The sequence below is a fragment of the Globicephala melas genome, chromosome 8, assembly GCF_963455315.2.
Source record: "Globicephala melas chromosome 8, mGloMel1.2, whole genome shotgun sequence".
In the NCBI taxonomy this organism is placed as follows: Eukaryota; Metazoa; Chordata; class Mammalia; order Artiodactyla; family Delphinidae; genus Globicephala; species Globicephala melas.
In genome coordinates this window covers 9,521,179-9,539,380 of record NC_083321.1, presented here as the reverse complement: position 1 = coordinate 9,539,380, position 18,202 = coordinate 9,521,179, and the positions used below count along the sequence as shown (strand labels likewise).

At 52.0% G+C, this 18,202-nt stretch overlaps 1 protein-coding gene across 4 annotated transcripts in view; it reads left to right on the top strand.

Annotated features, from left to right (window-relative positions):
- The window catches only part of FADS2 (fatty acid desaturase 2), a 65,214-nt gene that overhangs the window by 29,789 nt on the left and 17,223 nt on the right, over positions 1-18,202 (top strand). The window contains exons 1-6 of one of the 4 annotated variants that reach the window (XM_060303097.1): positions 543-673; positions 968-1,085; positions 9,778-9,888; positions 11,411-11,608; positions 11,728-11,829; positions 18,003-18,128. In XM_060303097.1, coding sequence (XP_060159080.1) covers positions 666-673; positions 968-1,085; positions 9,778-9,888; positions 11,411-11,608; positions 11,728-11,829; positions 18,003-18,128 — 663 coding nt within the window. In that variant the 5' untranslated portion in view covers positions 543-665. Of the gene's footprint in view, positions 1-112; positions 674-967; positions 1,086-5,112; positions 5,260-9,777; positions 9,889-11,410; positions 11,609-11,727; positions 11,830-18,002; positions 18,129-18,202 lie in introns of those variants that run through there. The other 3 variants (XM_030833958.2, XM_060303098.1, XM_030833957.2) reach the window with 3 other exon arrangements.

Below are 18,202 nucleotides of genomic sequence, written 5' to 3'. Positions count from 1 at the left end.
TGGGGGGGCAGGCGGGGGAGCCGGGGACCGCTGTTCCAGCCCGCTGGCCTTCGAAAGATCCTCCTGGGCCAATGGCAGGCGGGGCGACGCGCCCGGATTGGTGCAGGCGCTCTGCTGATCACTGTGGAAACCCAGGCGGAGGGGAACGCGGGAGGATGCGAAGCCCCGGACGGGGGGAGCCAGCGGGGCGGGAAGAGGAGGCTTCGAGGCCCTGAGCTACCGAGGAGTTTTTACAGGAGGCAAAAGTCCACTGCGGGCCGGCGGGCGGAGGGAGGGGCGGAAGGAGGGGACCGCTTGGGGGCACTGGGAAGCCTGGAGGGAAGGCAAGGATACTCCGGAGCGAAGGCGAGGCGGCTGGGGGAGGGGGCGCGGTGGGGGGAGGAGTAGGAGAAGACAAAAGCCGAAAGCGAGGAGGCCCCGGGCCGCACACACCGCAGTGCGCGGGGCAACCCTGTCGGCAGGCAGCATGGGGAAGGGGGGGAACCAGGGCGAGGGGGCCACCGAGCGCGAGGCGCCGATGCCTGCCTTCCGCTGGGAGGAGATTCAGAAGCACAACCTGCGCACGGACCAGTGGCTCGTCATCGACCGCAAGGTCTACAACATCACCGAATGGTCACACCGGCACCCGGGGGGCCACCGGGTCATCGGGCACTACGCAGGGGAAGATGCTACGGTAAGGGTCTGGGGCCTCTCCCGCCACCTTTCTCTGCTGCAGGAGGGAATCAGGAGTCATGGGTCCCAGGGCGCCAAACAAGACCTCCAGCGCTGAGTGGAGCTTGGGGCGTCCTGGAGGGAAGGAAAGAGTCTACTGCGCTCATCCCCCGCCCCGAATCCTCGTCCTCTGGGACAGCTGGGCCAACGTGCTGTGGGGGTCGGATTTTGGAGCCCAAGAGGCATATTCGAGCGGTGGAGAACCATGCAGGATCTACCGCGCGCACTGGGATCCTTGCGTCCGTTCCTTCCTCAGAGTTCAGCCGGAGCCTGGGACTCCCCAGAGAGGGCGCCGGGGCCCTGGAGCCTTGACGCCCCCAGCGTGGAAGATGGCCGCCCCTGGGCCCCGCGGAGAGGAGCGGGAGAGGAGCCAGGTGTGGGACTCCGCGCGCGTCCCCCACTCGCCAGCCAGACTAGGGGGCGGGGAAGGAAAGCTCGTCCCCGGCCAGGGCTCGCTCCTGCTGGAATTCCAGTCTCAGAAGGTCCGCAATGGCTGCCGCGGAGACACCCCCTGGTAGCTCCTGTTCCCACGCTCTCAGAGACTACCAGGACCCCCGCCCCCCCCCACCCCGGCAAGGGCCGGCCTTCTTGGGGGCCCCGGGTGGGAATTGGTGGAAAGAAAAAGGGCTGGAGTTTGCAAAGCCCAGGTGGAGAGGGGCCTTGAGACGGGACGATTTAGCAGCACTAGGCTAGCTTGGCAACAGGTCCAGCTGCATTCGAGGTTACTCTGGGACTTCAACTCAGTGGTCCTCTGTTCCCAAATCCGGCCAGGAGTGCCCTCCCTCATCTTGCCCTCGGAAAGGTAGTGGGACTCTGGGATCTTCCTGGAGCCGGGGCTGTCCATCTTACCCTCACCTTTGCGCACCAAACCTGCAGCTCTGCGATGACACAGCACCCCACCACGCCCCCCAGCCCCAAATCCTTGCTTATTCTTCGGGTGCAGCTGGATCTGCTCCCCCCATCCCCACCCCATGGACTCGAAGAACAGAGGCCGGGAGGGAAGGAAGGGGCCACTCTTGGTGGCAGTGAGCTGGAAGCAGAGCAGGTCTGGTGGCATGGAGAATTTGGGAAGGGTGACTAGGGAGAGATCAGCTTGACATAGCTCATTCCACCTGGAGGTCTGGCACGCTGACCTGTTTGGGCTTTTGCTGGGCAAGCTGTATGGGGCCGTCAGTTGGTGGAACTCTAGATCTCCCTACCTCTTCTATCTAATTGGGACAGACAGAGTCAAGTGCTGGGGGGCAGAGCAGGCAGCTATAGTGTAAGCTGTGGCTTGGCTCGCTGCTCTGGCGAGCAGAGGGTCAGCAATAGCGCCTACAGCTTTGGGTCCGATCCCGTTTTACCTGCTTGTGAACTCGCCTTGAGCCCTTGGGGCTGGGATACCGATTGTAACTTAGGTGGGTATAAGATTTTCAAGCACCATCAGTATATTATCTCACTGGGACCTTCCCACAGCCCTGTGAGGAGGTGGGGTAAGAGTGATTCCCAAGTAAAGACCTGGTTTGAGATCTTTCATAGGTGAATTCTGAAGGTTCCTGTCCTGGTTGAGCCTTCACCGAAATGTTTCCTAGAAGGAAAAGTCAAATCCAGTGGATTGGTCTGTTTATTCCGTAGTGTTAAATAAATATATTCTCTTTTGCGGCAAGGCATTTCCTAAACTAAGCACTAGATAAATGCAATGGAGTTTGACTGTTACCAAGTCTAACCTCATATGGCTCATCGCACGACAGGCCAATAATCGAGAGACGAGTTGCTGGGGCAAAGGAATAACGACTTTATTTGGAAAGCCAGCAAACTGGGAAGATGGTGGGCTCGTGCCCAAGGAACCGTCTTGCCTGACTTAGAATTCAGGCTCCTATTATACTAAAAGGGGAGGGTGTCAAATCAAACATTTCCTGGTTCCCGTCAGCCTCTGGAGGGGATGTATGTGTTCATTTCTTCCTCCCAGTAGTCATAGGTGGGCCTGGTCAGGATGTTTCCTGTGAGCTCAACAAAGGTATTGTAGCTTAATGTTCATTACCTGAGAAGCAGGGTTCCCAGAGATAGGCCACTATGTATAATTTAAGCTTATAGACAACATCCCTTTAGTGATTAACTTGTAATAGAATGCAAAAGGTTCTTCTGTATTACATTATCAGATAAGTGAGCGGTAAGAGTGAGGATTATGTAACAGCTAGAATGTAAAGTAAACAAAGAGGAATTTGGAGGAAAATTTTTTAAATCCAGGCCAGCTCTATTTGGTGTAGCAAGATATAAAGACAATCCCTATGCCCAGAGCTTACTGCCTTCCGAGATAAAACTTTGGGGGCATGAAATGCACTAATCTAGTTGAATAATGGTGGACGGAGCAACTGGATATTTTCTCTCTCTCTCTCCCTCTCCCTCTTTCTCTATTTTCTGGGACCAGGTTGGAAAAAGGCCACAGGAAGTGTGGGGTCTCTGGGCAGGGGACTTGAGAGGGGCAGGAACAGGCTAGGCATGGAGAGACTCTGTCTCTTTATTTTTGGGCTGTTGAGCAGGTGGTTTTGCCCTCGGGGCATGGACTTCTTCAGATCTGGGGGAGTGAGTATTTATGGTCCTGTGAAGTGTGGGAAGGACTGATCTGCAGATAGAGGTTAGATTCCAGGGAGCACTTGAATGCACTTTTACGAGCCAATCCTGATGCAGTGGTATCCTCACCAGAGGCTGACAGTCAAGGAAGCCCGATAACCTGGGGCCTCCATAGGGGATTTTCCTGTTACTGAAGAAGAGAAGACCTCAGAAGTCAGGACGGCCTCCTCCCCAGAAGGGTGGCTTAGTGAGGGGTAAGGCCAATCGTCATGTGGTCCTTCTCTCTGCAAGAATAAAAAATGAAACTAAATTTTTACAGCTCACAAAGCACATTGTACGGATCACCTCATTTAGTACTGCGATCAGCCCTGTAGGGAGTAGCTCCCTTGGGTTTAAACACCTTGCTGTCTTCGCAGCAGTCAGACCTCAACTCAGGATCTACCAACACAGAGACCTCCCAGCCCCCCTTCCCTTCCCTCCTCCTCTCCTCCTTCCTTCCTATTTACACCTTGGGTTTCTTCCCCTCTGTTCCTCCAGCACTTCCCTGGTCTTTGCCTTGCTGTGGGCAAAGGGAGCCCTCGCCTGGGTCCCAGGGGTGTCTCTCCTCTTTCAGGGCAGAACTTTTTTTTCTGTTTTTCAATTGAAGTATAGTTAATTTACAATGTTGTGTTAGTTTCAAGTGTATAGCAAAGCGATTCAGTTATATACAGAGTTATAAAAGTTCCCCAGAACTTTTCATCTCTAACAAAGACTCATCACACATTTATTCCAGTGTCTCTGTGGTTCCGAGCTGGCCCTGGGCACAAAGATGAATAACTCCCAGATAGTGAGTGCATTTGCTGGATTTGCTTCTCTCCTTTCAAACTGGGACTTGAATCTGGACCCTCTGCCTCTAGGCACCAGCTTCCCCACCTCTGCCCCCCTCGTCTCGGTGACTTTTTTTGCCCTGTCTGCGTCAGTCGCCCCTTGGAACCCAGGGAGGGCGAGAAGAGATCAGGATTCATTCCATCTTTGAACTTGCTCCGATGCCGTTCTTGGGAAATGCAATGGAGTTTTACTGTTGAAAATGGAATGAACCTCTGGCCTCCTTAGGGCAGGAGGGTCGAGGTATTGAGAGGCAGAGGACCTGGGTTCGAGTCCCAGCTTTAGGAATTCTAGGCAAGGCACTTAACCCTGAACTTCACTTTCCAGGTCTAGGAAATGGGAAGGTTATTATCAGGCTCAAATTGGCTGTAGATGAGATCATTCTCTCTGCAGGTGTGAGGGGACGTTACCCTGGAACCCTTAGCCTCCTGAGCACTTGTGTGCATGTTCCCAGCACGCACAGTAGGGGGTTCAGTAAACAGGAAAAGAACAAGGGTGAAGCAGAGGAACCTTGGTGACCTCCTTTTCGCCAAAGGTAAAAGGCGTTTACCTGAAATCCCTCCTGTGGTTGTGCCTGGAGGGCAGCCCCACCCCCTCAGCTAGATCTTGGTAGGAGCAGTCGACTCCTTGCAGCCCCCAGAAGACCCCATACCGAGCCCAGCATCCCTGGTATCTTTGGCATCTTATCGAGGTGTGTTTCCTTTGCTGTAATCCCTTCATGCCCAGGCTGCCTGTGCATGGCATCAGCAGGGATGCTCTCGCCAAGGGTCCTTTGGCCACAGAGCACTACCCCGCCCCCCACCCCCCACCCCCCCCATCGCTTCTTTCCCTTGGAGGGGACATCCTGCCCACATCTCTCCGCCATGGAAAGGAAGCTAGCATCCCTATTTCCAGCTGAGAACGTAGGGTCCCTCCTCTGCTTCTCCCTCCCTAACCCCGTGCTCCACAGTCTTGGTTCCCAGGGCTGCTGCCGGCAGCATTGTCTGCCCTGAGTTTGCTTCTCCTGCGCTTCCGCAGTCCCTGGCCGTGTGCCCAGATGTGAGAAGCTGGATTAGAGATTCGCCTTGCTCTGCAGAGAAGGTGGACACAGCCAGAAACGAGACGTGACGCCTGATGCTCAGTGCAGGAGGAGCTGTGAGTTCTGTTCAGCGCCTGGGAGCCAGGCAGGGAGGCTGTCTTCATGCAGAAGGGGCTGGCATGGGAGCCGGGCGATGGCAGAAGCAGGAACTGGTGAAGGTCTTGCATTTGAGAATTTGGGTGTTCTGTCCCTCCATCCTCAGCCTGACCTCCCCAGCACCCAACAGGCACACCTACCCTCCTGGGGGTGGATCTGCCCCCGCTGGAACTATTGGCCACTCCCTCCCCTTTACTTGTGTCCCCGGCCTTCTTCCTGGAATGTCTTTGCCTCCAATCTCCCTGTCGGACGAGGATAGAGCCTGCTTCCAGTTCTTGTTCCAAAGTCAACATTTGGATTGGCCGTGTCCTGCCTTGTGCCAGCCAGACACTTTAACTTTTGGGAACCCGCTACAAGTTGGTGAGGCACATCTGTGACACTTGCAAGGGGGAGACACAAAAAGTGATCACCTCTCAGGAGAAGGAAGCTCATTTTGATCGAGGCTTTTGTATGAACAGCAGAAAAGTCTAGAGTTAGGCGGACCTGGAGTGTGACCCGTGGGCAAATAGTTTCACCTCCGTCAGCCTCCTTTCTCACCTCTAAAATAGGACCTGCCTCACAGAGTTTGGTAAAGATCCTTGGGTTACGTACACAAAGCCCATAGCTCAGTGGCTGACCTGTGTAATCTCAGCCACTGAGCAGGTGAAGATGTTGCAGAAGCACAAGCCGGGTTGTGCAAAATGACCGAAGAGTGGAAAATTTCCTGGGCTGAGAGGGTGCACAGCTGTGGGGTCTTGTGAGCCTCTCTTAGGCATCGTTGTTGGCACTGGGGTTATTGCAACAAACGAAACAGGCTTGGCCCTTTAGTGGAGCTTATATTCTAGTTGGGGAAACAGGCAATAAAGAAGTGAGCACATAATAGAGCTTGTGGTTTTGATAACTGTTAAAACAGGGTGATGTCCCAGAAAGCGTGAGGCTGGAGGGTGGCTCTTTCAGATAGGGTGGTAGGTTGGGACGAGCCAGCCCCGGGACGCTGAGGGAGCAGGGCTCCAGGCAGAAGGAAGAGCCAGAGGCCCCGGTGTAGAAACCAGCTTGGTGGGTCCAAGCGTGGTTTCCACCAGGTCTGCTCGGAAAGCTGCTGGATCTAACATGGATAATGAGATAATTGAACAGCGCTCGGCTTTCTAAACCTGCGTGAGGCTTGTGGGGTTGCGGTCCCTGGATCGGGTGAACCTGGATTTGACCCTGACTCTGCCACTTGGGTGTCAGCTTCCTGGGCTCCAGTGCTTTCAACTGTAAAGTGGGGCTTTGAGGCATCAGGGAGGTAACAGAGACAACTTTCCTGGCTCCCCACCTGGCACGTGACCCTTCCTCTCCCTTGGCCTCAGGGAGATGACGCCACCCAAGAGCTCTCTGGAACTGACCCAGGGATGGCCTCAGTCAGGACAGGAGTCTGCTCCACCAGGTTCCTCAGCCCAGGCAGAAGCTTGGAGGTGGGACCTGGACCTGGTGGGGGGCAGGGGGTGCCAGAGGAGAGGTGATGCGCTTGCAGGCTGTCTGTCTCCCTGTGAAGAGTAGAGATTGTTTCATTATTCATTATCAGCCGTCGTTCCTCAGGAAACTGCCTTACCAAGAACGTCCCCCTTCGTTTCTCAAAAGCCGTGGTGTCTTGTGAGGTGGGCCAAGGAAAGGGCCTTTTACGGCTCTGACTTTGGAAGGCAGCTGTGCTCACTGCCCTACCACCAATGCCTGAGCCCTGACTTTGGAAGCTCCTGGTAGGCCCTTTCCCAGGGCCTTTGAACACTGGAGCTGGGAGGGTCCTCCCTTGCAGAGGAGACGGAGGCTGGGGGGCTGGGTGGCAGCTGGCCCAGCGTGGACCACAGGCTCCTCGCTGCCCGCTCAGGACCCCTGGGATAGCAGCCCATCCCTCCTCTGAAGATCCACTTGCTCTGATCCTCTGCTACCATCCCTTTCTGTTCAGTGAGGCGGGTGCAGACATTTTTAAGAGACTCTGGGCCCAGTTTTCCTCTGCACAAAGCGTTGCTTTGTGAGTCTGTTCTAGACACAAACAGAACAAAGACCAGGCAAAAGGCTTGGTGCCAGGGCAATTGTGAGATACTTTGGCAGGCGGGTGGGGTGGGGGGAGGGGAGGCCGAGCACATTTTCAAAAATAAATTTATTTACTTTATTTTATTTTTGGCTGCCTTGGGTCTTCGTTGCTGCCCACGGGCTTCCTCTAGTTGCGGCGAGCGGGGCCTGTTCTTTGTTGCGGTGCGCGGGCTTCTCATTGCGGTGGCTTCTCTTGTTGCAGAGCATGGGCTCTAGGCACGTGGACTTCAGTAGTTGTGGCGTGCGGGCTCAGTAGTTGTGGCTCGTGGGGTCTAGAGCGCAGGCTCAGTAGGTGTGGCCCACGGGCTTAGTTGCTCCGCGGCATGTGGGATCTTCCCGGACCAGGGCTCGAACCCGTGTCCCCTGCATTGGCAGGCGGATTCTTAACCACTGCGCCACCAGGGAAGCCCTGAGCACATTTTCATGAGTTGTCAGCAACTTCCTTCCTCTTTTTGAAAAAATTTTGAAAATTTCCAAACATACAGAAATGTTGAAAGAATCGAACACCTGTATATCCTCAACCAAGATTCACTAATCCCAACGTTTTGCCACATTTATATTCCTCTTTATGCATATATGCACTGTCTTTCGCCAAATCATATGAAAATAAATTGCATCATTATGCCACCTCACCATCTTCTCCTAAGAATAGGGACATTCTCTTAACATAATCACAATACCTTAGTTACATTTAAGAAAATTAATAGTGATTCTTTTTTTAACTTATTTATTTTGAAATTTTATTTACTTATTTATTTTTGGCTGCGTTGGGTCTTCCTTGCTGTGCGTGGGCTTTCTCCAGTTGCGGCGAGCGGGGGCTACTCTTCGTTGCGGTGTACGGGCTTCTCACTGCGGGACTTCGGCAGTTGTGGCTCGCGGGCTCTAGAGCACAGGCTCAGTAGTTGTGGCGCACGGGCTTAGTTGCTGCGTGGCATATGGGGTCTTCCTGGACCAGGGCTCGAACCGTGTCCCCTGCATTGGCAGGCGGATTCTTAACCACTGCGCCACCAGGGAAGTCCCAATAGTGATTCTTTAATATGATCAGATATCCTGTCCATATCCAAAATCTCTCATTCAATACCAAAATGTCTTGGGTAACTGCTGGGTTTCCCGCCCTCCAATGGGAACCTTTCAAATCAAACACTGCAGTTTTTATAACCTTTTGTTATATATTTTTCTGTCTCTTTTAATCTAGGACCCCTCCCCCAACACACACACACACACACACACACACGTGCACCCTCACTTCTTTTTCCCCACTACATTGATTTTTCTGATTGCTTCTCGTGGTATCATGCAACTTGTTCCTCTCTCCTAGCAAAGTCTCAAGACTTGTTTTTAAAAAACTTTTTAAAATTGAGATATAGTTGACGTACAATATTATGTGAGTTTCACCTTGAAGCTTGGTGTGATGCTAGGTGAACATTGTTTATCACTGCGACATCATATTGTATCCCATGCGGTGGGGGGCGGGGCGGTCTATGGTCAGCACATCTCTAGTGGAGATGCTGTATTTGTTTTATCTAATTTACATAGCATGTATAGAAAAAAACTGGAAAACAAAATCCTGAAATATTAGCAATGGTGGTCACTCTCTGGGTGGTATTTATTTTCCTCTTTATTCTTCTGTACATTTTCTAAATTTGCCAAAACTATGCACATTACTTTATAATTGGAAAAAAAGATTAAAAGGCACAATCTTAATTTAAAAAAAATTTTAAAAGCAATAACAGCAATGTTAGAGAAAGTTTGGAAAAACTAAGAGAAAACAAGGCATAATGCCACCACCTTAACACATAACAGTTTAGAGTTCTACATAAAAAAGTTTTCATAATCTACACAATTATTTTCATACCTTTTCAAAGTATGAAAATGCTGCCCCCACCCCTCCAGAAATGCGTTTTACGGAATTCTGCATTTGTTTCTGGTTTAACATGAGCTAAGCACATTTTGCATGCTTGCGGTAGGCTCCAGACTTGTTCTTTCTGTTGATAGGCGTGTGCACCACGTGGTGGGTGGTGCAGTTCGCCGGAAACCGGGCAGCCCACGCCGCAGGAGCAGCTGGAGGAGAATCGGGTTCCCGGCTGTGCCCCGCCCGGTGCCCGCGCCGTGTAGCTCTGCAGGGGCGCGTTTTCATGACTCGCCCAGCGGCAGGCCGCACGTCTCTGCGGTTTTGTAAACACCCATGGCGAGTTCAGCGGCCCCTCATCAGGGCAGAGCCCGAAGTGACACCTCCACTGGAATTGGGCACTTAGGGACCTGCCGGAATGAGGCTGAGAGAGCATTTGGGGTCGGATGATTGCAGCCCCGTTCGGTGTCCTGATGTCCTAGTGGGACAGAGCTTCTGCTGGCGAGCCCCGTCTTGCCTGGGGTGGAGGCACTGGCCGAGGTCGGGGTCTCCCACTCACCACCTGTCCCCTGCTCCCCAGGATGTCTTCCTGGCCTTCCATCGCAACCTTGATTTCGTGCGCAAGTTCATGAAGCCCCTGCTGATTGGCGAGCTGGCCCCTGAGGAGCCCAGCCAGGACCACAGCAAGAATGTGAGTCGGGCCTCACAAGGAAGAAGGGGAGGGTTTGTGGGGGGAGGGGGTCTCGCCCCAAGAAGGAGAGTGCAGGGCGTGGGGCAAAGGAGCCATTATGCCAGGCCAGGGGGAGCCACTGCTCATCACCTAGGGTCAGGGAGGACTCAGAGCCTCCGATGGCCCTGGTGAGCCCCCCTCCTGATGCCAGCCTGGGCTGGCCCTCACCTTGGAGAAATTCATTCCCAGCCTCTCCACCTCTGGGGCTTCAGCGGTGCCAGGCTGGGCACAGGGTCTTTCTGTCCTGCCCAGCCCCCTGCCCTGGTATCTGGCCTTTCTTCCCCCTCCTGCCCTGCCCCTGCCTCCTAGCTTCCCTCTTTGTCCCAGTGATGCCCTCCTGTCCCCAGAGCCACCCTTGACTCTGCCTCTGTGTCCCTGACCCCACATGCCCAGTGCCCACCCAGCCCTCTCCTGCCTGATAGAGTGTCCGGAACAACTGGTGCATGTCAGGTAGTGGAAAAATAAGCTTTTTAAAAAAAAAAATATTGTTGTGAGACTTCTCTGGTGGTGCAGTGGTTAAGACTCCACACACCCAATGCAGGGGGCCCGGGTTCAATCCCTGGTCGGGGAACTAGATCCCGCGTGCAGCCAAATAAATAAATAAATAATGTTTTTTTTTTTAAAAAGGAAAGAAAACATTTGCTATAAACCTTGTATTTTAAAAAATTGTTGTAAAATAGATACAACATAAAATTCACCATTTTAACTTTTTTTTTTTATTATTTTGGCCACACTGGGCAGCTTGCGGGGATCCGAGTTTTCCAGCCAGCGACTGAACCCAGGCCCTCCGCAATGAAAGTGCGGAATCCTAAGCGCTAGGCTACCAGGGAATTCCCCATTTTAACCAATTTTAAGCGCACAGCTAAGTGGCTTCGAGCACATTCACGTTGTTCTGCAGCCGTCACCACCACCCATCTCTAGAACTTTCATCACCCCAAACTGACATTCTGCCCCCATTAAACATTAACTACCCATCTGTCCCTCCCCCCAGCCCCTGGTAAACACTATTCTTTCTATTGATGAGTTTGCCTAGTCTAGGTGCCTCATATAAGAGGACTCATAAGTATTTGTCTTTTCGTGTCTGGCTTAATCTCACTCAGCTTAATGTCTTCAGGGTTCGTTCATTAGTAGCAAGTGTCAGAATTTTCTTCCTTTGGAAGGCTGTATATTCCACCGTATGTATAGACCACATTTTGTTCAGTCATTCATCCATCAGTGGAATTTGGGTTGTTTCCACCTTTTGCCTATTTTGAGTAATGCTCCCGTGTAAAATGCAAGCTTTTGAGTTAAGTCCTTTCTCTGCCACTGAACTGGCTGTGGACAGACACACAGCCCCAGGGCTGTGCCGGGCTCAGGCAGGTATGCGGTGACGGCAGCTGTTGCAGTGAACGGCGGCCGGCCTCCTGTGGAGCTTAGGTGTGTCGACTGGTCCCCTCTGGAGCAGCTGGGAGGCTGACTCCTTCCCGGTGCTCTGGCTCAACAGTCCCAGATCACTGAGGACTTCCGGGCGCTGAGGAAGACGGCTGAGGACATGAACCTCTTCAAGAGCAGCCACCTGTTCTTCCTTCTCTACCTGGCCCACATCATCGTCATGGAGAGCATCGCCTGGTTCACCATCTTTTACTTTGGCAACGGCTGGATTCCAACCGTCATTACGGCCTTCGTCCTCGCTACCTCTCAGGTGAGGCGTGACACTCTCACCTGTCACTCGAAGCCCCCGCCCCCTGACTCCCCCAGCTGGCAGAGGCCTGGTGCCTGGGTGCCAACGCTGGGAAAGCATCCGTGGCCCTCTCTCCCCAGGCCCAAGCTGGATGGCTGCAACACGATTACGGCCACCTCTCTGTTTACAAGAAGTCCACGTGGAACCACATAGCCCACAAGTTCATGATTGGTCACTTAAAGGTAAATGTCAGCCGCCCTGGGCATCTGTCCTCTCAGTTAGTGGTTGGTGTAACACCATCTCACTTTACTCAGACCAGGTCCACTGTCAGGTCACTGTCCCGGCTGACCTGCAGGACCTGCCAACCCTCCACTTCTCTGAACTTCCAAGCCCTGTCTCCTAACCACATTAGACATGCAAAACCAGTGTCCTAGTCATAAAAACAAGCCCATGCTTCTTAGTTGATTATATTTGTTCCTTACCTAAGGACTTACTAATAAATTCCTTTCAGTTTGAGGCTGGTAGATAAGCAGTCTCTCTCTCTTTTAAAATTCCTTTATTGAAGTAGAGTTGTTTTACAATGTTGTGTTCATTTCTGCTGTACAACAAAGTGATTCAGTTATACGTATATATACATTCTTATATATACATTCTTTTTCATATTCTTTTCCATTATGGGTATTGAATATAGTTCCCTGTGCTACACAGTAGGACTTTGTTGTTTATTCATTCTATATAGAATGGTTTGCATCTGAAGAAACAGTCTCTCTTGATAAATCGGTTTGCTTCCCTCCATCAGGTAATGTTTGCTGTCTGATACACTGTGTTTCGCTGTTTTTTCCCCCTTGGATGCCAGGAAACACAAAGCAAAACATGAAACAGCAACTGTCCCTAATCTTCGTCCTCCTTGTATGTATCCTCCCCTCCCACTACCTGTCATTTACACTGTTATCTTTAAGCGTTCTGTTATAGATGAGTCCTTTATCAGAAGCCACCTCCAGTACGTTTTGGAAGTATATGGGGCCATGAAAAGGGAATATTGTCATCATATAAGTCTTTTTAGATAAGGGAAATCAAACAGTGTACTGATCAGCTGAGCCAAAGGGCAAGAGTTGTTTCAAACTCAGAAGGGAAGGTAGTTCTCTCACCACCCTCCAGATCAGGAGGCAGACCTGCAGTAGCCTTCTAGCTCGGCAAGTCTGTAAAAAGGCGAGCTCGACTTGCCAGCGACCTTGCGCTGCTGTGATAGGCGTTATCTCCTTGGTTTCGGGAGTAAGTCCTTGCCACTTCTCACCTGGAAACAGATCTCATCCCCCACCCCAGCCCTGCCTCTACATCATTCAGCTGTTTCCTAAGAAAAGCTGTGTCCTAAAGACCCCCATCCTTCTCCACCCTGGCTTCGGAAGAGCTCCGTGTCCGGGTTAATCGTCTCTCCCTGCGACCTGACCCCATCCAGCTCCTGGCCTGCCGGCTCCGGATCTGGCTGGGCGTGAACTACCATTGAACTAGTAACCAGTTCCTCAGCAGACAGTTTGCCTGGACCTGAGCCTGGAGCTGTCTGAGAACCTGGTTTCTTTCCAGAATTTCAGGGGTGAAGGTTGCACATAGTTGAGCACTTTGTTTCATTTTATATTCTTTTCTGTTGGAGAAAACCCTCCTGGGTACTGAAAGTAACATTTCACTCCGGACCCATGTTGTCCCCACACACTTAACAAAGATGGACTGTGTCCTGTTTTCAGACTCTGGGCGGGAGGGCCTTTCCCGCCTGATGTCTCTCGGTCCTTGAAGGGCCCTGGGGCACAGCTCTTGGATCAGACGGAAGATGCAGTCAGGACGGAAGACTGGCCTCCATGTAGAACGTTGACTTGTAAACTCTGGGGTGACAGGGTACTCAGGCTGGGAGGCTACAGGAGGTCAGGGACCTGGGTTCTGCGGATGGCTTCCCAGCCCGCTGCGAGCTGTGTCCTTCGTGCTGTGTCCAGGCCAGTGGTGTGGCTGGGCAGGGGTGCCCCAGAGCGAGGAGCATCACAGCTTTTGTGGAATCGCTCTGGCACCCAGTGGCCACACGGCTGCAGACAAGCCTTGTCGGTCCAGCTGTTCCTCTGGTCCCTTTGTTGGGACAGAAAGGAGCTGGCTGCAGGGAGGTCCTCAGGTGCCCTGCCAATTTGGATGTCTTAGCTCAAGACAGTGAGGGCACTGAACAGGGTGCTGCAAGCTTCGAGATGTTGGGACCCGCTTCTTACTGTCAGCCTGTGCTGCTGTAGGGTTCCACGGGTGAGCCCTCCACCTCCCAGCTCCCCCTTTTCCTCAGCCCATGTCACTTCCGCTGGACATTTCTTCCCAAGGGTGATCTTGTACAGAGACAGTGCTGAGAGGTCGAATCTCTGTTTGGCACTGCACTGAGGATAAAATGCAAACCACCAGGCCTGGCGCCATCTAGGCTCTACATCTGGAGATGGAAATCTTCGGAACCCACAGCCTTTTCACAACCTTATCTGGGGCCACCAGGGCCAGAACTAGGGTGAGGCAAGTGAGCACACAAGTGTGTCCCAGGGGCACAGAATTTAAGGGGACACCAAAACGAGTCAGGAATTGAGATAAGTAACATTTTAATGCAATATTTAAAGAAAAAAAAGCAAAATTAATGCAAAACAATCCACAATGAACAAAATACCACATTTCAAATAAAGCTCAGGACTGTGTTGAGCCATATTGGGATCTGAAGCCGAAGGACAACTTGTACCTTACATATATGTTTGCATGTAGTCGTGTTTTTCTCTTTTTGATGGTAGATTTTTTTTTTTTAAATATAAATTTATTTATTTATTTTTGGCTGCGTTGGGTCTTCGTTGCTCCGCATGGGCTTTCTCTAGTTGTGGCGAGCGGGGGCTACTCTTCGTTGCCGTGCACGGGCTTCTCACTGCGGTGGCTTCTCTTGTTGCAGAGCACGGGCTCTAGGCGCGCGAGCTTCAGTAGTTGTGGCACGTGGGCTCAGTGGTTGTGGCTCGGGGACTCTAGAGCGCAGGCTCAGTAGTTGTGGCACACGGGCTCAGTTGCTCCGCGGCACGTGGGATCTTCCGGGACCAGGGCTCGAACCCGTGTTCCCTGCATTGGCAGAAAGATTCTCAACCACCATGCCACCAGGGAAATCCTGATGGTTGATTTTTTTTTCCCAGAGCATTAAAATAGTTGAAAACTACTTAAAAATTGGAAAGGTGGTATATTAAAAATCCTAATATGAAGTTTAAATTGATTGTTTATACTGAAACCGAATTTATTGTTATTTTACAGTTTAAGTTAATTAAAAATTATTTAAGGGACTTCCCCAGTGGCACAGTGGTTAAGAATCCAACTGCCAGTGCAGGGAACACGGGTTTGAGCCCTGGTCCGGGAAGATCCCACATGCCGCGGAGCACCTAGGCCCGTGAGCCACAACTACTAAGCCCCTGTGCCGCAACTACTGAGCCCATGTGCCGCAACTACTGAAGCCCACGCACCTAGAGCCTGTGTTCCACAAGAGAAGCCACCGCAATGAGAAGCCTGCGTACCGCAACGAAGAGTAGCCCCCGCTCGCCACAACTAGAGAAAGCCCGCACACAGCAACGAAGACCCAACGCAGCCAAAAAATAAATTAGTTAATTTTTTAAAAAAGAAAAAAAGTTTTTTTTTAATTATTTAAGAGTCTTTCCTGGTGGTCCAGTGGTTAAGACTCCGCACTCCCAACGCAGGGGGCCCGACTTCGATCCCTGGTCAGGGAACTAGATCCCACGTGCCGCAACTAAGACCCAGCGCAGCCAAATAAATAAATAAATAATTTTAAAAAATGATTTAAGACTGTCACTTGGTTGAGAGAAATTGTCAAACTTGGCGGTTCTCTCAATTGAAAATGGGATGGGCAAAAGCATAGATTTTTAGAAATATTGTTGATGAGTTTGCCTCAGGGTCTGCTATGGCTCTGCCCAGCACTGCTGGCCCAACTGAGGGGGCCTTCTTTTGGCTTCTGGAACATTCCACGCTCCCCTTCCCCCAAGGCCTTCACCTAGGCTCTTCCCTCTGTCAGAAAAGGGACCCTCACTCTGGCCGGCCTGCTCCTGCCCAGCCTGCTGCCCAAGGGCAGGCCTTCTGAGTGGCCTCCCGAAACTTTTCCAGCTCCGTCAGCCCACCCCAGTGTGGAGTGATGCCCTACTCTCCCTCGCTCGACAAGGGCTCGCCTCCCTCCCCACTTCATCCCCAGGGCAGGCAACATCGGCACCATGTTCCGAGAGCACAGCACTGAGTCACTGTTCCAGGGCAGGCGGGGCTTCCCAGTGCCCAGGAAGGATACGTAGGGTTGAGCCTAGTGAAGAAGGATGGAGAAGAATCACAGCAGAGAATAGCACCATCGAAAAATGTTTTGTCGTTACAGCCGATGCCAAGTTCGGGGATGGCCCCACCTTGCCTCCTCTCATCCCCGTGGTGCTCATAGCCTGTCTTTCCTCCAGTTACTCAACAGACATCTCTTGGTTGGTGTATTGTAAACATCGTGCGTACACGCCTTGCCCCTTGATTTCTTTGTGCCAGGGACTCCCTTGAGCTCTTCCCAGGAATTTGGTTCCTTTTGTCTAGAAAGGCCAATGTGTCATCTGATTTCTTAATCCTCTAAGCTCTCATTCGCTGACTTTTTTTTTTGCCCTGTTGGGTTTTGAGGCCCTCCTGCTTACAGGGGCCTGAGGTCACTGCAAAGGCCACAGCTGCTCAGAGCTGTTCCCGCCCTTGTCCGTTAGGGTCCAGAGACTATGTTTGTATCAAAACGTCTTCCAAGTAAAATATTTGTTTTCGCAGTTAGGCCTTTTTATAGATGGCCAGACCCTTGGCCAAAGCATTGATTGATCCGGCAACAGTGAAGTCCTCATGCTGAAGAGTCAGAGGAGTCTTGTTTCCTTCTTTGTGTCACTGGGTGACTTTGCAGAGGGACGTGCCTTCAGAATGTGCCCAGAGCTGGAGCTGGTGAGACAGAAATTTGTGGCCTTGAAAGAAATACTCATGCGATGCTTCTTGTCTGCTAGAATTGTAATTTTATTATTATTATTATTATTGGCCGTGCCGCACAGCTTGTGGGATCTTAGTTCCCTGACCAGGGATTGAACCCAGGCCCTTGGTAGTGAAAGCTCAGAGTCCTAACCGCTGGACTGCCAGGGAAGTCCCTAGACCGTTAGAACCAGGAAGCTCTGTTGGTGATTGCTTATGAAGCTCCGCCAGCCTTCTGGGCGTGGTGTGACTCAGCTGTCACCTCTCAGTGCAGCGGCTTGTCTGGCTGTCTCTTGGCCATCTGAGAGCAGGGATCACTTGTGTTCATTTTTGTTTTTTGTTTTTAAAGCTTTCTTGATTTAATTCACATGCTATACAATTTGCGCATTTGAAGTGTACAAACCAGGGAATTCCTGGCAGTCCGGTGGTTAAAACTCTGCACTTCCACTGCAGGGGGCGTGGGTTCCATCTCCGGTCAGGGAACTGAGATCCCACATGCTGCGAGGCAAGGCAGAAATAAAGTGTACAAACCACGTGTGTGCAACCACCATCACAATCAGTTTTGGAACATCTTGATCCCCCCCAAAGAAACCCCACACCACTTAGCCGTCACCTCCCAACCCCCTCATCCCAGCCCTAGCGCTAGGTAACCACTCATCTTTCTGTCTGTGGGTTTCCCTGTGCTGGACATTTCATATCAATGGAATCCTTTGTGTCTGGCTTCTATCACTTAGCATCGTGTTTTCCAGGTTCACCCACGTTGTAGCACGTGTCAGTATGTCACACTTTTTTGTGGCATGGCCAAACGTATTCCATTGTACGGGTCTGCCATATTGTATTTATCCATTCATCCGTTGATGGACCTTTGGGTCGTTTCCGCTTTTTGGTTATTTTAAATAATGCTGCTGGAACGTTTGTGTACAAGTCTTTGTGTGGCTCTGTTTTCATTTCTCTTGGGTATACACGTAGGGGCAGAGTGCTGGGTCATATGGTAGGGACCCCTTCTTACTGTTCCCAAAACAGTAGGGTTCCCCTCTGCGCAACACACGCCAACAGGAGGCCAGCAGAGGATGAGGGAGGTGGAGCCTCACGCCCGGTGTTGGCAGAGAGCTGAGACTCCACCGCACGTGCTGAAGCACGTGCCTCTCTGTCCATCCCCAGCACCGTCTTATGATCAGGGAAATAGGCCTGGAGCGGGGGAGTGACCTGGCTCCATACGGAAGCACTCTGGACTCAGCACTGGCAGGACTGCATTCTGACTCTCAGGGGCCCGAGGCCCTGTGTATAAGGGAGAAGTCAGCCCTGAGTATTGGACCTGCTGGGAACTGGTCCTGAGCTGGGCCTGTCGTGGATCCCCTTCCTGCGCACCGAGGACTGCACTGCTCACCCCCTATTCCTCCCCCGACAGGGTGCTTCTGCCAACTGGTGGAACCATCGCCACTTCCAGCACCACGCCAAGCCCAACATCTTCCACAAGGACCCGGATGTGAACATGCTGCATGTGTTTGTCCTGGGTAAATGGCAGCCCATTGAGGTACGATGAAGGGGACCAAGTGGCCATGGGCAGTGTTGGGCCTGCGCAGGGATCAGGGGAGGAATCCCGTAGGG